General features: G+C 37.1%; 1 protein-coding gene across 3 annotated transcripts in view; it reads right to left on the bottom strand.

The window, feature by feature from the left end:
• The window catches only part of galnt13 (polypeptide N-acetylgalactosaminyltransferase 13), a gene marked incomplete at both ends in the record, with an annotated part of 40,437 nt that extends 20,840 nt beyond the window's left edge, over window positions 1–19,597 (bottom strand). For all 3 annotated transcript variants that reach the window (XM_079254196.1, XM_079254195.1, XM_079254194.1), the window contains 4 exons: window positions 2,208–2,415; window positions 3,388–3,554; window positions 5,225–5,393; window positions 19,456–19,597. In XM_079254196.1, the coding sequence (XP_079110322.1) occupies window positions 2,208–2,415; window positions 3,388–3,554; window positions 5,225–5,393; window positions 19,456–19,597 (686 nt within the window). The remainder of the gene's footprint in view (window positions 1–2,207; window positions 2,416–3,387; window positions 3,555–5,224; window positions 5,394–19,455) is intronic.
• Window positions 19,598–20,205: the final 608 nt, after the last annotated feature.

Below are 20,205 nucleotides of genomic sequence, written 5' to 3' on the forward strand. Positions count from 1 at the left end.
CCCTAAATGTGATTTTTTTTTTTTGCGTTATAATCAGTTATTGTTGATATTGTGATTTTATAGGTTTTTAAGTGTTTTTTTCCTTTTGTTATTGTTTGTCTTTCTTTTTGACCATCTGTATAGTTTCTGCCATTTTTACAACAGCTTTGTTGTTTTCTGAGTAATAGCTGGATGGGGATGTCAGGATTATTTCATCCTACAACTGCAGCAGAGGAAGAGGTTGTGATCGGCGATATCAAAACTTTTACTGCTGATAAAATACCATTAGTTTTTATTGATACCAATATCAATACTTCTTCTCCTTAAAGGAAAATCCCAATTGTACAGTGTGCATTGATGTGTTCAATAGAAGGGAAATATGGATTAAAAAATAAAACTCAAGCGCATCAGTGCTTGAGAGAAATCCTTTTAAAACAATAATAAATTATACCAATGAGGAAATTAAACTAAAATAAGATCAAAAAATCTTTTTAAAATGATGAATTAATTAAACTTTAGTTTAATATAAGATTACTGGCAGTTATTCAATGAAAAATAATAAAAAATATTGAGTGTATAAAAGTAAAACATGCTGAACACATTCAGAAGTTAAAACGAGTGACACGTTTTCTATCAGTAGACTGGTATCTTCATGTGAAAAAAAGCAGTTAATCCAAAGTTTTGACAAACAAGTATGAAGTATTTGCTCCAGAGTATTGACACTCGCATCCCATGAATTTTTGGAGGGTTATAAAATAAGAAAAAAGACCAAGGTGTCATTGTGAAGGAAGACTCAATAGTCTGTGTAGCATGACATTTAAAGTTGCAGAGAAAGGAGGAAAGACACTGAATACGTTTAACCACCTCTTGGATAATGTAAACGCACAGCAGTTTGTTTGATTTTAATGTTTATCTAATGTAAAATTGAAATGAAATGTCACATTGTCATTTGCTATTTTGCACTCATGTTTGACTCAGGTTGGTCTTAAAGCACAGCGTGATACGTTTACTGAATGTTACATCACACAGAGAAGAAAAAATTGTAAATTTGTCGTTTGTGACCGATAGTTTTGCTGCTCAAACGTAATCATCCTGGCATGAGACCCATGGCTTTCACTCGTCAATAGTCTGTAGAATAAAGCCGGTTTAATTCCAAATATTTTTGTCAATTGTCAAACAGCAGCTATTCTGAAAATTTACAACTGCAAGTCAAAGCTGGCTGGACATTAATCCTGCATTTCTTCATGTTCTAATTAGGTTGAAATTAACATTCAAAACCATTTTTACAAGGTAGTTTCCGGTAACAAGCCTCCCAAGTCCAGTTAAAAGGTCCTGTAGCCTTTTCCATCTTTTTTTTCTGAGAAATCCAAAGATAAAATGTAGGATTTTCTTCATTCTTAACAAAGCAGAAGGGATTTAGCTGGAATGAAACTTCTTGGCTACTTTACTTCTGGTGTTATAAATATTTATTATATTGGTATCAGAAGATAGAAATAAATAAACTTAAAGACTTTAAGCAGTGTTCATATAGTTTCACACATTTATAATGTTGAGAAATTAATTAATGCAGAACAATTGTGATTACTTGTTCAACAGTAATTTTACCAAGAAAATCTATAACTGACATCAGTATAGCTGGAAATGATCAATTCATCATTTCTTTTGTATATTCATGTAACATTGCTTCTATTCATCACCTAAGAGAGTTTTTTCTGCGAAAAAAAACCTCTCAAACGGTAGACTAATTAATTCCATTCACCTGCACATTTAATTAAATGCACATTTAAACAAATGTGCAGGCCAATGATGATTAAAAATATATATATAACATCCACTTTCCTTCTCAGTCTGTCTACAGTGTGTGTGTCCCTAAGCATGTCCTTGTCTCCTTTAATCTTGCTGCTGCTGGGGTCAACAAGCAGAAACTGTAGACGGGTTAACACAACGACAGAAGCTAAATTCTCCTCTAAAGGCAGCACCAGCAGTAGACTCAGAAACGTCAGACTGATTGCTATCGAATCAATATTCAGCCTGAGCTTGATTCAAGGACCCGATTATGCAGCTTAAGTGTAAAGTGATAACAGCAATAATGATGAAGGTTACTTCAGGTCTCAATATGTGGGTTTAATTGTCCTGGCAGTCTGAAACTATACAGCATTGTAATGCAGTGCCTCTGTGGAGTGTGTTCATCATTTACTTTCAGTTCACTGTGCTAAGTGTTATCCTACCTGTCCTCTTCGATTCGAGCCAGCAGCGGCTCTAGCCAACCACTCGTGCACTCACAGTGAGCATCAAGGAACGTGATGACCTGACCGGTGGTGGCTGCTGCCCCCCTCAACCTGGCTCTGATCAGACCTGAACGCAGCTCCATCCTCAGGATCCTCACTGGCACCTCCAGGGTCTGGACGTAATTCTCCAACTTCTTCTTTAAGAAGTCTGAAACAGAAAATCCAGGAAGGTTGTAGCTGCACAGAATTTCCAACAAAGCTGAAACAGCTTTAGCTTTATTCATTAGTTAAAAAATAATAAATTACTTTTCAACAAGCCAATTTCTCCTTTTAAAAACAAATATTAAATTGTAACAAAAATAAAGTTGCTTTTGTGACATTTTTTTAAAATCAGTTAATAAATATCCCATAACTTTTAATAGTTCAAATAAATGAGATTTATAAGAAAAAGAAGTGTTGAACCCACTGCCATCATTTCAGAAAAGCAGCACAGTAAAAAACACACACAGTGGTTGTTAAAGGCAGATCCTGCTGACGGTCAAAAGGTTGTGAGTTCTTTCTGCCAGACATGACCCACTGCCGAATGAGAACTGATGGAGTGTATAAATAGACTACCCACTCTGGACACTAGATTATAACTACCACCCAAAACGAGTAACTTTGTAACAGCTTGCCATCTGTACGACATTTCTGTGCTTCACAGGACCATACAGTAGAAATAGAGTGAAAATCTCTGCAGGGGATACAAATAAGGCTGAAATATGCTGAATATAATCATGTTTACATCTTAAAAAGTGGAGAGTCTACATCCTATCTGATGTCAGCGAGCACATTAATACCCATCTCAGATCAGCAGGGAAAGTTTACAGGCTTATCACTCAAAGTGATGACATAACAGTTACAGAGAGGGATCATTTTTTTGTTTTTGGCAAAAACAAAAAAAACAAATCTTTTCTAGTTGGACTATCTTTAAAAAATGGCATCTTTTAAAAGGACTAGCTCCTTCCAGGTTTTGAAGTGCAGGTGGTGTATTTATTTTTATTTTCATAAACCTCTAATCAAACTAGATTATATCACCTTCCCACTTCAGTTTGAAATGTACATCCTGCATGCTCGAGTTAAATCTGTGTCAGGTGTCAGATGATGCACCAATCATCAGCAGCAAATGCAGCCAACCGACCTCGCTCACTGGCATCATCGACCAGCACAATCTCCTTGAGCAAGTGTCTGGGTGAACGGTTGATGACACTGTGAACGGTGCGCAGCAGGGTGCTCCATGCTTCGTTGTGAAACACAATGACAATGCTGGTGGTGGGCAGGTCATCGGGGTACACTTTGGTCTTACAGCTGACAGAGCAACAAAGACAAGAGGGAAGTCAGTGACACACAGTTTACAGCACCGCGTGCAGTTTTACAGCACAATAATCTTGCAGTCTTGGAGCAGTTCATTCTGAAGCTTTTCTTGTAACAGGCTTACTCATGATGCATATTTATAAGTTTTAATCATACAAGCAGATCATTAGAAGAAGGATGGATAATCTTAGGAATCTCAAAAACCTATTAATACCAAATTAAATAAAATAAAATAAAACAGAACTAGAGATTAAACAAGTAATACCCTGACAACTCTTTAAATTAATTAAATTGAATTGATTATCGTATATAATAGCAATTATTGCTTAAAACAAACTGCTGGTGAAGAACCCTGCATTCTTATGTTTAAGCCTAAATATCACTGGATAGAAATGAAAGTTGCTTGTCTGAAACAATCCTGTTGGTTTCAAGGAGCAGCTCATTAAAGCATCTGAGAACAGAGTTGGAGTATGTTGCTTCTCTTCAACACTACCATCAGTGCAGAAACATTGTCACAGGGGATTTACTGACAAATATCTCGAGAGGCAGTGGAAAAAGTAAAACCAGTGTTGACAGCGATGTCAGCATGTCCTCGGCTTGATGTAATGACTGTGAAAGCCTGATGGCAAAACTGTGGAAAACAAATACAGTGGATCCTATTGAATAAGGAATTAGCTACATTACAGATGAGTGCTGGACAGTGACATAGGGGGAGAAGAAGCAATAAAGAGGGGGGAGGAGAAAGTCACCAGAGCAGACAGCATTGCCTGTTCAGTTCTGTCTATTCAATGTGACAGTACTGAGTGACACAACTAGGCCAGCAGGCTGCCTTCTAGAAAAATTGTTATTGCCCTTCAGAGGCAACGACTGGCAATTCCACACTGTTCTGGATCACTTTCACTGCACTGCTGCAGAAATTTTGCAAAGCTAAGCTGTGTTCTGTGATAAAAAGCTACTGTTTTATTTATTAGGAGAGAAAAATGGAGTCATAATGGACAGAAAACAGCTGAATGTTGATGTTTTTAATGCAATGGGTCTTGTTCCGCATGAGCAATTTTAAACAAACTTTATAATTTTAACATTTTCTCACATTTTAGGAAATCATTAAATAAATACTAGAAAAACAGGTGCATTAATTGATAATGTACTGCTCATGTTCAGAAATGTTGGGATCCATTTCTGAAAGTGCTGTGAGAAAACTAAAGTGCAACATTCAGACATAAGCGATGTTGAAGCTGTCGCTAAACTTGGCAAAAGCCGAGACATCACCAGCATAAATGAATGTGCTCAGGTTTCATTTTAAAGCTCTGCTGAAACTTGAATGACAGGAAACAACTCAAGCCGTCAGGGCTTAATGTATACAACTTTAGGGGTTCTAGTGTCCAGAATTGTGACACAATCCATAATTAGAGATGACTTCCTACACTGGATTGTGTGGTAAGACCAGTACAAATCAGGAACTCCACTGAATAACTGCTTAGTTTCATGGCTTGCATCAGTGTCTGCAACCATTGTGAAGATCTCGACTGGTGGTAGTCTTACTATGTAGTGACATGCAATCATCTAAGCGGTCTTGTGAGCTATATAGATATATTTAGTAGGTGCTAAAGGGTCACTTCAGCAGCTATATATGTGAAAGAGCCACAAGCTCTAGCCATACGCACCTATCCAACCTCACGTCTGGCAGGCTCCTGTTGAGAGCAATCATGTCGCTGGCCATCAGATTAAACTGGTTAATCTTAAAGAGTTCTTTCATTTTCTCCTGGCTGTCTTTGGGGATGTTCACTGCCTTGCCCATCTCGCCTGGACCCTCGTGGCTCCGAGATATCACTGCTGTAAGATAACAAGAAACATCACTCACACTAATGAAGCACAGAATTAACTTCAAACCGCACTGTGGGAAAAAAAAAAGACATTGTACATTCAAATACTCATTGATAAACAAAACAAATGTGGCAAGTATTTGTCTTTTTTATTACTTTTATTTTGTACACTACTAAAAAGCCCAACTTTAAGATAAAAATTGTTGAACAGTATGGCAAAGTGTATTTTTCCATAATAGTCCTGCACATACAGAAAATGTGACAGCTCCGCCGCTTTGTAAATGCTTGCTCATCGGAAATCTGACAAAATGGTTTTTTTTGCCTTTAACATCGATGAATGCAAACGGCATAAAACCTTTGCCACAGACAGTGCAGGCAACCCAGCATAAGCTCTCTGCTGTGGCTTAGGGTGACTTGGTATTAAGCACTGTACAAACTGGCAGCTATATTTAATTTCACCGATAATCTATTAGACAGTTTTGAATTTGGAGATTGAGGAGAAAGTACAAACAGATAAAAAAATAAAAGTAATTTGAAAACCAAATAATTTTTGCAGTTGCTTTCGTCTTCTTCTGTACAGTGTAATTCCTGCAGAACAGATCAGCAGATCAGCACGGCAGCACAGTCTGCTCTCTTTATCCTAGGTAAATAACCTCCCACAGATTTATGGCTGTGCTCTCTCTCTTTCCTTCTGATAATCTCTTAAAAACAGAGGCAGTGATGTCCATTAAATGGGGGGGGGGGGGCACAGGACACATTAGCTGCATGGCCTCTGGTTAAGAGGATTCTCCACAAGCCTTTGTGGGGACGGGCTGATTTTAGCCATATTGTTAACCTCAACTGATCCTGCTTTTTTCTTTTCCTCCCCATACTGCTCCTGACACTCTCCATTTGCAACCCAGCTTACATGTGATGGACACTGCTCTGGAGCAGAGCTGGATGACTGAGCAAAGTGTCCATCAAAATGCATTCTCAGCTTGCTCCAATCCATCATTCTATATATGAGGTAAACCAAATGTCAAGAAATGTCTGGCACAAGGAAAATGTCGAGCAATCAATAAAAGTCCGGCTTTCTCATGGAACTCAAGTGAAACTATTCTGCAAAGTTGAAACTGAACTATTTGGTTCCGGTGACGTCATCGTCCTGCATGGCCGCTTAGACCGATAGCTCTCTGGCGAATTTGCAAAATCGTCCCGTACAAGTGTCAAAGTTTCATTTTTCTCGTAATAACAGACAAGGGTTAAACGGGACAACAATGGGAAAAAGAGATGGACGACAAAAGACTGCCAATGAAGAAAGACAAAACGAAGAAAACTCAGAGAATGCCTCGGAGGTTAGCAATGGCGCTACTGTTAGCAGGGCCTCGAACCTCCCTGATGCCTCAGTGGTGACTATATTAGAGGAACTACGAGACTTCCGTAAAGATTTCCAAGATTTCAAAACAGAGTTGACCACTGTAAATCACAGGATTGCAGAAGCTGAAAGTCGCATTGAAAATTTTGAAGACCGAGTCAGAAATGTGGAGCATGTGCTGGCCAAAATGTTAAAAGTCATGAACGAGCAGGAGAACAAGCTAATCGACCAAGAGAGCAGAGCTCGCAGGGTGAATTTGAGACTGTATAATGTCCGTGAAGGGGCTGAAACTGGAACAACGATGATTGAATATGTGGAGAAATTATTAAGAGACAGTCTGGACATTCCCCAAAGCATGAGCCCTGGTATTGAGAGAGCGCACAGGGCGCTGGGTCCCCGTCCCCGGCCATCAGAGAGTGGAGAGGAGAAGTCACGCTCAATAGTGGTGGGCTTTGCACGTTTCACAACAAAGGAAGAAATTCTCCGCAAAGCATGGACTAAAAAGACTGTGCTCTGGAACGAAAGAAGGATATACTTTGACCAGGATTATCCCCCGTCTATTCTACAGAAGCGTAAGGAGTATGTTGAAGCGAAAAGAGTTTTGAAACGGCACAACATTCGATTTCAGACCCCATACCCTTACAAGCTGAGAGTGTTTTACGATAACGGAACCCAACTGTACCAGTCAGCGGAAGAAGCAACTACAGATATGATCGCCAGGGGCCTGCCGGTTAACAAGGTAACGACGCGGGAGAGCCTGACGGAGCAACTGGCACGGTCGGCATGGTCAACGGCGGGAGGACAACAGCAACGTGATGCTGGAGACGCACGAGAAAAAGCCATCCGGGAAAAACTACAGATCTACAGGAGGCCTACATCACCTGTCAGTGAGCAATGAGGACACGAGGTTTGTTTATGACACAATGTGTGGTAATTAAAAAATATTACCCATCTTTTTTTCCCAATAAATGAGGATTAAAACCAGAGAGACATGTGACTTATGGTAACTAAAGAGTGGACACAGAGCTGCCGTAGGGGCCCTCCTCCCTTAGTGAGAGGAGGCCCTCCCCTACTTTTTGACGATTTTTCCACCTTACTACAGGGTCAGTTAGAGGAGACCCCTACCTTGGAATCACATTTTTATGTTTTTTTCTGTTGTTTCCGCTGTTGCAGTTGTGTTTTTTGTCCAGAGTTCTTGTTTATTCAGGGAGTTGACTATTTACTAAAGCACTATGACACTTTGTATTTTGGATTTGTAGGATATGAATAATGACCAGATAAAAATTATTTCATTTAATGTGAATGGGCTAACTAACCCGGTGAAGCGTTGTAGAATCCTAACCGAAGTTAAAAAAGAACAAGCTCAGGTAGTATATTTTCAAGAAACCCATTTAAATGACGATGAACGTGGAAAGCTAAAGAGGATGGGATTTACAAATATGTTTTGTTCTTCTTACAAATCTGGCCGCAGGCGTGGTGTGGTGATCCTTATTTCAAATAAACTAAATTTTGAAAAAACGTTTGAATTAAAAGATAAAGAGGGAAGGTTTATACTTATTAGAGGTAGTATAGACGGTAATATAGTTACCTTTATGAATGTTTATGTGCCTCCAGGGAGCGAACTAAGTTTTTATCAAAAAATTGTAAATATACTGGTTACTGAAACAGAAGGCTTTTTGATATGTGGTGGAGATCTAAACATTCGTCTGCGGCCAGAACTAGATAGCTCGAAGGGGAAAATACCAGATTCAAGCACTTTGCATGTGAACGTACGCGCACTTTTTGAAGAGGTTGGTCTCATTGATATATGGAGGGATCTATATCCTAGGAGGCGAGATTTCTCCCATTATTCGGTTCCACATTCCCTTTATACAAGAATTGATTACTTTATAACTTTTTTGAAAGACAAAGACAGAATTCAGACATGTAACATAGGGACAATAGATATAAGTGACCATGCGCCTTTATATTTAACAATAAATTTAAAATATGAGCCCCAAAATAATTACATGGAAACTGAATTCAAGTTTACTTAAAGATGCTACTTTCAAGGAACAAATGAAAAAAGAAATACAAGACTTCCTTGATATTAACGATGATGGAGAGGTCTCGCCTTCTATACTTTGGGATACATTAAAAGCTGTAATAAGAGGGAAAATAATTGCAATAGCCTCATATAGGAAAAAAATAAGAAATAGAACAATGCAGGAATTACAAAACAAACTAAAAGAATTAGAGAATAAACATAAAAAATCTGTAACACAGAGTATTTTTGAGGAAATAAAAGAGATTAGAAAAGAAATAAACAATTTAACGACCCAAAATATAAAGGGAAAATTAATGTTTCTTAAACAAAAATACTATGAAAGTGGGTCAAAGTCGATGAAAATACTAGCATGGAAATTAAAGAAGAAGATTTCTGAAAATACAGTAAATAAGATTAGAGATCCTCAAACACAACAGATAAAGAATAAATTACAAGACATACATACAGCTTTTGAATTATATTATAAATCTCTGTATTCCAAGGTCCCTGGGGGGAAGGATAATGAAATTGACAAATTCCTACATTCACTGCATTTACCAACTCTTACTGAAGAACAAAATAATAAATTGACTGCAGATATAACAGAAGTAGAACTTAAAAAAGCTATTAGTCGACTAAAAGCAAATAAATCACCTGGCTCAGACGGCTATACGGCTGAGTGGTATAAAGGATTAAAATCAGAGTTGATCCCTGTCTTACTTTCTACATTTAATTGGGTTTTGAAAAGGGCACAAATACCTCCAAGTTGGAATGAGGCAATTATTACAGCAATACCAAAGGAAGGCAAAGAAAAAACTGAATGTGCTTCTTACAGGCCACTATCGGTTCTTAACATAGACTATAGATTATTTGCCAATATAATAGCTAGAAGGATGGAGGAATTTCTGCCTATTTTGATACATAACGATCAAACAGGCTTTATAAGAAACCGACAGACACAAGACAATATACGCAGAACTCTTCATGTTATAAACCATACACATTGGAACAAAACTGAAGCAATACTTATAAGTGTCGATGCAGAAAAAGCCTTCGATTCCGTCAATTGGGATTTTCTATATAGAACATTACATAAATTTGGATTTAAAGATAAAATTATCGATATAATCAAGTGTTTATATACCAACCCTATTGCAAGGATTAAAATAAACGGTTACTTGTCAAACAACTTTGCTTTAGAAAGAGGTACTCGACAAGGGTGCCCATGCTCCCGGCTCTTATTTGCATTGTATCTAGAACCGCTGGCACAATCTATAAGACAAAATTCACATATTAAAGGTATAATCCTTGGAGGGAAAGAGCACAAAATGGCATGCTATGCAGATGACATTTTAATCTATTTAGGTAATCCGACAAAGTCTCTTCCTAAACTCATGCAGCAAATTGAACAATACAGCTGGCTTTCTGGATACAAAATAAATATGAATAAAACCCAAACGCTCACATATAACTACAACCCACCGGTGGAGATAACTTCTAAGTACCCTATGTTGTGGCAGGCTGATTCCTTAAAATATCTGGGTATCACGATTCCAAAAGACCAGACAAAAATATATGATTTTAATTATATTCCATTGAATAAAAGGATAAACGAAGACTTAAAAAGGTGGAATTTAATCCCCTTCCTCTCTTTGTATTCAAGGATTGATTCAATTAAAATGATTGTCTTACCAAAATTATTGTACTTGTTTCAAACATTACCAATACAAATTGAGCAAATTCAATTTAATGAGTGGGATAAAATGATATCCAGATATATATGGGCAGGAAAAAGGTCAAGAATTTGTTTAAAGACATTACAACTGTCTAAAGAGAGAGGAGGATGGGGCCTACCATCAATAAGGGAATACTTTTGGGCAGCACAAATGAAGGCATTGATAAATTGGTGTGATATATCCTATGATTCTAAATGGAAAAGTATAGAGGAGAAAATCTTTCCTTTCCCTATACAAGCTATCTTGGCTGATGCAAACATTCAAAATTACATTGATAGTATTGATAACCCCTGGGTTCAATGCACTTTGTCTATTTGGAAACAGGTGGTCAAGAAATATGATTTAAAAAAAGATATGGTTAGATTTAAATGGTTTGCTTATGATTCCGACTTTTTACCAAACAAATTAGATGCACGATTCAAATTATGGACAACAAAAGGGATAACAACTCTAAGCAAATTAATTAAAGATGGAAAAGTCATCAGCTTTGTCGAGCTTAAAGATAAATATGCTTTGGAAAGGCAGGATTTTTACCGATTCCTACAATTACGTCATTATATTGACACTAACATTAAAGTAGAATCTGATGTAAACAAGGACCTATTACAATTGTTTAGAAATTCATATGCTGGAAAAACAAATAAGCTTATTTCTGTAATATATAAATGGCTGACAAATAATAAGACTCATTCAACAAAACGTGTAAAGACAATGTGGGAAAAAGAAGGAGGTATAAGTATAACGGAAGAAGAATGGACAGCACTTTGGAAACGCTCATGGAAATCTACATATTCGCAAGAATGGAAAGAATATGGATGGAAAACATTAATACGATATTTCATCACGCCATGTCAAACAATACATTATAATGGGACTCCTCCTTTGTGTTGGAGAAAATGTGGAGATCAATGTGCAAATCATTTCCATATTTTATGGGACTGCCCGCTTCTCAAGTCATATTGGCAAAGGGTTCATGGAGTACTACAGGATATTTTCAAGTGTAATTTTCCTTTTAATATGAAAACTGTCTATTTTGGTTGTCTACCTTGGGAATGGGGTCAGAAAGATAAATATTTAATAAGTATTCTATTGGTCGCAAGTAAGAAATCTATTACAAAAAAATGGTTGTCACAAGATGTCCCTACAATATCAGAATGGTGGGACATAATTATGGACATTTATAAGATGGAAGAAATGACAGCATTTGTAAATCAGAAACAAGATAGGTTTGTAGCATGTTGGGAAAAATGGGTCAAGTATATCCAAATTAAAAAGCCCAATTTAATCTTAAAATAAGACAATGGCAAATTGTATTAGTCACTCCCTTGTTCACATTGTTTATCATTTGTGGGTTTTTTTGATGGGCAAATGTTTTTATAAATGTGAATAATGATGTTGTGCACTTGTTTGCACATAAAAATTGCACCTGTCAACAAAAATTGAAAACTTATAAATAAAGAATAAAAAAAAAAAAAAAGAAACTGAACTATTTATATGAACATGTTTTGCATTAGAATTGCTACAAGAATTTCAGGTAAGTATTGCAGTATCAGGATTGCAGGTACTTAAAGAAATCATTGCACATTACTGAGCTGTCTAATTGTTAGAGTCCAAACTCTCTAATCAGGGTGTCAAACTCAAGTTCTCGAGGGCCAGTATCTGGTGGGTTTTTGTTGTTTCCCTGCACCAATACACCTGATTCTCATCAAATGGCTCCAACAGCTTCTTGTCAACCTATTCGTTCATTTTGGTCATGTGTTTTGGAGCATGGAGACAACAGAAACCTGCAAGATACCGCCCCTCCAGGAGTTTGACAGCACAGTGTCAAACTCCAGGACTGGAGTTTGACACTGTGCTGTAGATCGTTCCAGTATAAAACAGCACACAAGTAAAAGTCATGTGACTGGTTTAAAATACTAGACTATAATTTCACCTTCAAACTGACTGATAGTCAAATACTTTTCTCCCCAAGAGCAGATGTGTAATACTGAATAACTTTCTTAAACAAAAGGTTTGGTGCAATAATTTATTTTTTAAGGTTGTGTTCCAGGTGCCTAAAATGAAAGGAGCTTTGTGTATTTCTTCAGTTCAGATAAGTCTTTATGTCACAATACACATAAGCTATACATGAACTCTAACTTTTATTCTTTAAAAATTTTACAAAAAAATGTTTGCACTTCAAGGTGTGACAATGACAAACTGAGAGTTGAGTGAACACAGCATAAATAATGAAGCAACTAAATCAGCTCATCTGGATCATCTTTATTATCCAAGCTGCAATTAAAGGAAACAAAGTAAACACAAAGGATGAGAATACTGATCAATTTCTGAGTAACATCAATCTTTCAAAATTAAAACATGACACCACGATAGCTTTGGGTTCACCTCTTTCAACAGGTGAACTCCATGAAGCGCTCCAGCACATGCCTAACAATAAAGCCCGGGTCCAGACTGTTACCCAGCAATGCTGCCACCCACTTTTTACATAATAGTAATATGAATATAGGAGAAACAAAAAAAAAACCCTCAAATATGAACTTAGATAAAGACAATGCAAAGGGAAACGCCGCGGTTGAGCAGGCTGTCAGCGTTGGGCTTCTGTACAGCTATTTACAGTCGGTTGTCTGGTGTTTCTGATTAGATTGAAGAGCTGTTGCTTTCTCTCTGGTGTATCTGTATCTCCTCTTTTTTCACTCCACAGCTTTTCTGCACAGTGGACATCTCTTTCACATCTTATTTTGACTTCTACAGTTTCACTTAGCTGCTATTTTGTGATGATATAGCAGTGAACAAGAGTTGACAACATCTTTTTATACCTATTCTCATCTCTGTGGGCATCAGTTAGCTTCATTTAACATACTTGGCCATTTTTGTTATAGGATCCAACATTTGAAGACTGAGTCAAGTTCAGCATAACCATTAGCTGACAATCCATAAGGACAGCTCTTGACCTGATTTTCAAGCTCCAATAAGTAAATTAATGACAAATTATTTAAATAATATTGAGAGACCTTGTGAATAGAAGCAGCAGAATAGTTCCTAGTTCTGAAAGTGCTGTTCCTAATTTTCTGCACATTAAATAATTAAATTTAATCATTGGATGTTCCTTTCAGCTTTTTTTTTCACTTTTTAATATGACTGTTTACATTTGTGTTAATGTTTTTATATTTTTTTTTTTTTAAAAGTAATGGTACTCAAACCTTACAAAGATCATTAGTGGTGACTACAAATTAACCGTTATGTGTCATAGTTTTATTTGTTTGTTTTATTTGAATATAAAGATTTAAATACAATGAACATATTAGCCTCCCTACAGTTCCTTCCTGAAAATTTTATAAGAGCTTCGTGACTCTCTCAGGCGGAGTGTCAAGGTGAACACCAATCCACATGGAGAGTTTATGCTGAGCATTTCATCACAAAGTTTCAAACATCCTACAGCTATTTAGACCTAATTTACTGTATATAAAAAAACATCAATGTAGTAGTGCACAGTTGGAAGCTGCTACATAAGTTCAATCCATTACAGTACCTCCTCCTCCTTCCACGGCTCTGCTTTCTCCCTGTGAGTCTGACACAGTTGGCATTACATTATAGATCAGAAAAGCTCTTCTTCTGCACAAAACTACAGCAGACCAGGGACACCATATAAGCTGTGTTGCTTTGATGTGCACCATGACTGTATTTCTAACATGATCTCATTGTATATTGCATGAAAGTGAGCAATTTGTTGACTTAAAGAACAAAAATTAAAAGCACATGAGCTCAGAAATGTGCAGAGGTTAAAGTATGAGGAAAATGCTCAGTTAAATTATATAATGTAACTCTTCATATTAACACAACTTTAGTAAAACCAACATGATAAAGTTAAACCATTAACATACCATTAAATCACAGAAAGAGACATCAGAATGGTGAAAGAATGCTTTCCTGATCACAGCGTTGGAAGTTATTTATCTTACTGCAAGTGATAGAAATTATGAATAACTGTGTTTTTGTTGTGTTTTGTTTTGCTCATGACAATTTCCCGGTTGATTACTTAAACTGTTAATTTAAGTCAAAATTAAGTCAAAAGGGAATTTTATACCTACAAGATAAAGCACAACACATTCTGCAAGACAGGAGTATACAGCTCTGTCTCATGTGGGAACAAATGACTGATGTTACTAAATTGAATAATAAAGTCACAGTTGTTTCTTTTCTGCTGCATCAGTGAGGTCTTAAACTTGTTTGTTCTACTGAATGTGCAATGATGCCGGTAATCATAATCCTTTCCATGAAGCAATCAGATGTTGACTTCAACTAATCTAACACTGGTTTAAAATCAGCTGCTTACAGTAAATGTATGTAAAGCCTTCAACATGTACTAAGGTAAACAACCAAACATAATTTTAAAACATTACAAATTACAATATTCACTTATTATTCCAAATGTTATTAAATAAAATAAAAAACATTTTCTACATATTAAGGGGTGAAAATAAGGTTATTACTTACATTTGCTTTTTCTTTTTTTTTTTATATCAATATTTTTCTCCAAGACTAGCAGCTAAATGAAAACCTATTCATTTAGTTACAGTCTGATACAAAGAAGAACCAAAAGAATGACCATATTTACATCATAAGCAACACATCTTATTGAATGCTTTTTTTCTCCTTACATACAAACAGCTTTGCTCCAAATTACTTGGAAATGACACTGTAGGCAAACAGAGTCCTTCAGAAACATAGTAACCAGGAGCAAATGGCCATAAAATTCATCATGGTTGAATTAACAAGCACTCACAAGAGCTAATGTGTATTCACACAACTCAGGAATTTAAGGTGGACATTTTTTTTTAAAAAGGTCACTATCCACTTAGTAATGAGCATTGTATCATTACATAAACAATGTTTTATACTGGTTTCAATCAGGCTAAACAAAAAGAAACTTTCCACATACATTCAGGTTATTGTTAAAGTGTGTCTAAATTAAATTTTTTATATATTTTCATTTGTAGCTCAGAGAGAGCCATTGTACCTATAAGCAGGTATATTTACTCCTGAATGATGTTGCTTTGGATGATCAGAAAGAATAATTCAAACAGTTTTCATGCAGCTTAGCCTATTAAAAATCGGTAGTAGTTGCACATACAACACCTCATTTTGATTTCCTGAACTCAGGTTATCATAAAATGATAATCAAATCTTTAAAAGGGACACAATGATTTACTTGACGCGGGCTTGAATCAAGTGCTTGATGCAGCACTTGACTGGTTAGTGTGTTGTTACTTGCAGCCGACAGCAGTCTAAAAATACAGAACCAGGGGGAACTAAGCAAAAAGTGACTCAGCTCAGGACCAATGAAAATGGTTTAAGAGTGAAAACCTAAACTATTTTTTCAGCACCTAAAGGCTGTAAAACTTGAAAAAAAATGTACATACGTTCAAACAAGAACTAAAAAAACAAAACGGTGATCGTATTAAACAGTACTTGACTTTGCTGCTATTTCATTATTGGAAGATTTACCATGTTTCTCTGCATCATTGCATGCACGCTGCCTGCAAAACGTATGCTGCTGTGAATTAACTAAGCTTCACAATTTTACCAAATATATCGTATAAAACCAAATGCAAGACAGTAAAAGATGAGTTTTCATTAGAAAAGCTTGGAAAACCACAAGCATTTAGAAACAGTAAGCTACCAAATAAGCCCGACAAAATTCCTCATGGACTCAGCTGATCAACAGCAAGATACGGTTGGTAATGTCTACACAGCAACACGGATGTTCTTTAGGGTGCATTCACATCAGGAAAGTCCACTAGACTTGGTCTGATTGAGGACTCGGCTCAGTTGTAGGGGGGTGTATCCATGCAGACCAGGATTGCATTCATGCTGCACTTTGGTTAAAGGAGCCAAACCAGTAGAATAATACTGTATATCCCCATTCTGACCAAAAGCAGCGCTGCACTAGAATTTGGCAAGAGAAAGGACAAGACTCGCATGAAGCAGAAAACTGTTTCTTCCACTTTCAAGCTAACCATCACGCACAAAACTATTGCTGCTTTGGGTTTTTTTTTTTTTTGTAGTCCACTTCCTGCATTTGGTGTGCTTGATATGGACCAAGACCTGGTCTTTGTAGACAGACCGAGTCTGCTTCTTTGATCTGAATCAGAATTCCTTTGGAGCATTCACATTTCCCCAAACAAGGTGGACTTTCTGAGCAAACAGAATGGGATTCAAATCAAAAAGCCTGATGTGAATGTGCCTTTAGTTAAGACCTTAGGCACAAAATAACACCTGACTCATCAGGATTCCTGTTTGATTCTCCTAACTGCTGACTACTGCAGATAAGACACTGATGACTGAGGTACTTTAACTAATTCCACTTCACAAGAAAAAAAAAAAGAATATCCCTTTAAGTGGCCCAATATTAAATTCTTCTATGGTGCCATTTTTTCATTGTGGAGTATTACCACACCACAATTGTTTTAGTGTGACCTAGTTCTTCTGGGGCTTATGTAATGAGCATTTTTATGTGATTACTTGCACGTATTTCTTCGTGTGTTGGATTTATTAGGGATCAGAATGAAAAACAAATTAAATCCAAACAAAGGTGAAAATGTGAGTCCATGTGTATTAGACAGTGGAAGCTAAATTAATAACATTTCTCTCAACAAAGTGAAACTTAACACCTTCAATGTCATTCCAAAGGAAAAAATAATACGTTGACATATTTACTAAATCATGAAATCCAGCCTCTGAGCAAGCTAACTCCAGTAGTGCATTAAATCTTTGTATGGTAATCAGCCAGAGTAGCTGGCAGCTCTGCCTGATTTTAGCCTTAAAAGCAGATTAGTAAGCCTCTTAAAAACTTAGAAACCTGCTTTCTTGAGGCCATGTGAGGAAATGAGCCCTACTTCAGAGGAACTCTAAATTTGATCTCAGGAACACAATTGCATACACACACAAACACAGACATAAAAGCACTGGCAAAAGAGTGCAAACTGGTTTACTGGAAAGCATGACAAAGAACTCGAATGTTCTATCCATGTGTTCTGTTGGACAAAATGCATATTCATGTGTGTTTGCCTGCATCTGAATTGTTAGACTTAATGCGCAGGATAAACCTCAACTAAAATGAACGCAGTCAAGCAGGTCTAAAAGTAGCAGAAAGAGGAAATGGCATGGAAAATAGAGGAAGAGTGTGGTGCAAGCGCCGTATACGTATCAATGTGCATTACAATCTATAACATGCATCTGCAATGTCATCCCTTGCTCTCCACTGATTTTTACATTTTAAAGCAATCAAAGCAAATAATGAACATTCACAGACCATAAATTTAACTACATTGTAAAACACTATTCTGTCATGAGGATGCTCTATGTGTGCACTGATGTGTTACACCATGCAAGTAAAACTTAATGTGTTTTTGCCATTTGATGCTGCAGCTACTGTTAAGTGATTTGCTCTTTGACTGCTTTTCAGACAACACAAAATGGATTTCACAACCAGCTAAAAGGAAAACTGACTTTCTCAGTGAGCTTTCTATTTCCTTCCATCCAACGTGACATAAATGCTACTGTGACCAGTGCTCCATTTCACTACATAATAACTGAGCAGAAGTTGACCTGTGAAAGCCAATGACAGCGTGTAGCAGGAAAGACCTAAAAGCTGATTAATCATATGATGCTCCCAAGTCACTTCAATGTTCTTTTAGAATCTGTATGTTTTCTTCTAGTATACGCTTGTAATCTCTGGATTTTTTTAAGCTTCCTCCCACAGTCTAGACTATGTTTTTGGACTAGTAAGAAGCTCTGGAGCTCTTCATAAATTTACAAGCAACACATAATTTACTTTAATGCAACACATTAATATTTTTTCCAACTTGACTGCATGACTGCTTGTTAAGTCAAGCCTGTTTTATACAGAATGTTTTTTTTGTCTTTTTAAGAAAGACCAGATGTATAACATATATTAACCCCTTTCTTTATAGCAGCTTTGTGTTTCTGTAGGTTAAGCTCTACCGGTTAGATATTCATAGTGTTAAGATGGAGTCATTACTGTGCAAAGTTAAATGTTGACTAACGTTATTCAGCTGACACATCAGTGTCTCTTCCAAGGCGCTGAACATTCATTTGTAATTTTTAATCATCAGAGACATTTAAAACAAGTAAATGTAATGAATGCCAGCTTCATGTACTTGTATGTACTGAGTGTTGTTATAAAATGCAGTCAGTAGACTTCTGCTCTTCACCAGCACTTAAAAAAAGTTTATCCCTGCAAACATTGGGCCGCTATTAAAAAGGGGGCAATGCTGGGAGGGGTAAATATTTGTCTGCTGACTCCACAGCTTTTCATCATCACTAATTTGGGACAGTCATGGTCTATTCTAAAAAAGTCTTAAGAACAGACAGTAGGCTAAAACAGTGCAGACACAGGAAGGTGACAAGGAGCCCAGTTTTGATTTGTTATGATGTGTTGTCATGGCGACAAGACGATGAGATGAGTTAATATTACCTGTCCAGATCTTATAGTCTCGCTCACCTCCTGGTGCTCCATGAGACATCACAATTTTGTCACTGAACACATGTAACAATGCGCTAATTAAATTAGTTTCAGTGGTTCTTGCTGTACTAACCCCCTCAAATGCCTCTTCACTTATTACAAATTATTTCATAAATCATTCCACAAGGTTATAACCTTTTTTTTTTTTTTTTAAGTTTTTCTCATGCAGATTTAATCTTTCCTCTTCACATCACAAGTGGAGTTAGACTTTTTTTTTTTTTTTTAACCTCAATTGATCCCATTTAAATAACTGCTAAAGCCCTTGAAATCCCAATCCAGTTAGCCTTAAAGAGACAGGTGACTGGAAAGCTACACTTGAATGAATCTGTGTGAGCCTTAATCACCCGCCAATTGTTACTCCTCCCAAAATCTAGTCTGTGAATGAAAGCTGTGGAATTATTACAGACTCACCTCGGAGGGCAGGGAGCAGAGAGCGATCCTTTCTGTCATCACATTTGTTGCACTCGCTAAAGTACAACAGCAAGAACACATCCACCAGCACCCATACCAAGGAAGTGGTCAACACCACCTTGCAGTAGACAAACCGTCGCATCACCTCTCTAATGTCAGCGTGGCAGACGGCAGAAGATGGCTGAAAGCGCTTAGGAGCACTCAGGCTGCTGGTGAGGTGTTTGAACACCAGAGACGGGGCAAGGAAACGGGGGTGACAGCAAGCAGCTTTGACCAGGAGGCATCATCCTTCAGATGGGAGGGAAAAAAAGACAAATTAGAAGAGAAAATCCTAAAGATAACAACAAACATGAGTTGTTTTTGGACATTTTTCACACTTTAAGAATCTAATAGATATTGCATTTATTCCAAAAACTTCTAAGGTGCAACAAACTTAATTCATTGATCACGCAAATGCACTTAATTTCACTGTGGGGTGTGTGTGTGTGTATGTGTGTGTGAGAGAGAGAGAGAGAGAGAGAGAGAGAGATAGTCCACAGGTCTACCCTAGTTCGTGCTTCCCCTCCACACACTTGCAGTTACAAAAGTATATCAAGATCAGAGCCCAACAAAGGCAAAGAAAGGGCAAGTCTTCACTGACTGGCTCTGCACCACATTTTTCCTCTAGTCTGATGCTACACTTAAAACATGCTAGCAACTCACATCTGAGAATAAATACAACACACACAAGTAGAAGACAACATCCTACGT

This window comes from Telmatherina bonti, assembly GCF_933228915.1.
Source record: "Telmatherina bonti genome assembly, chromosome: 15".
Classification (NCBI taxonomy): domain Eukaryota; kingdom Metazoa; phylum Chordata; class Actinopteri; order Atheriniformes; family Telmatherinidae; genus Telmatherina; species Telmatherina bonti.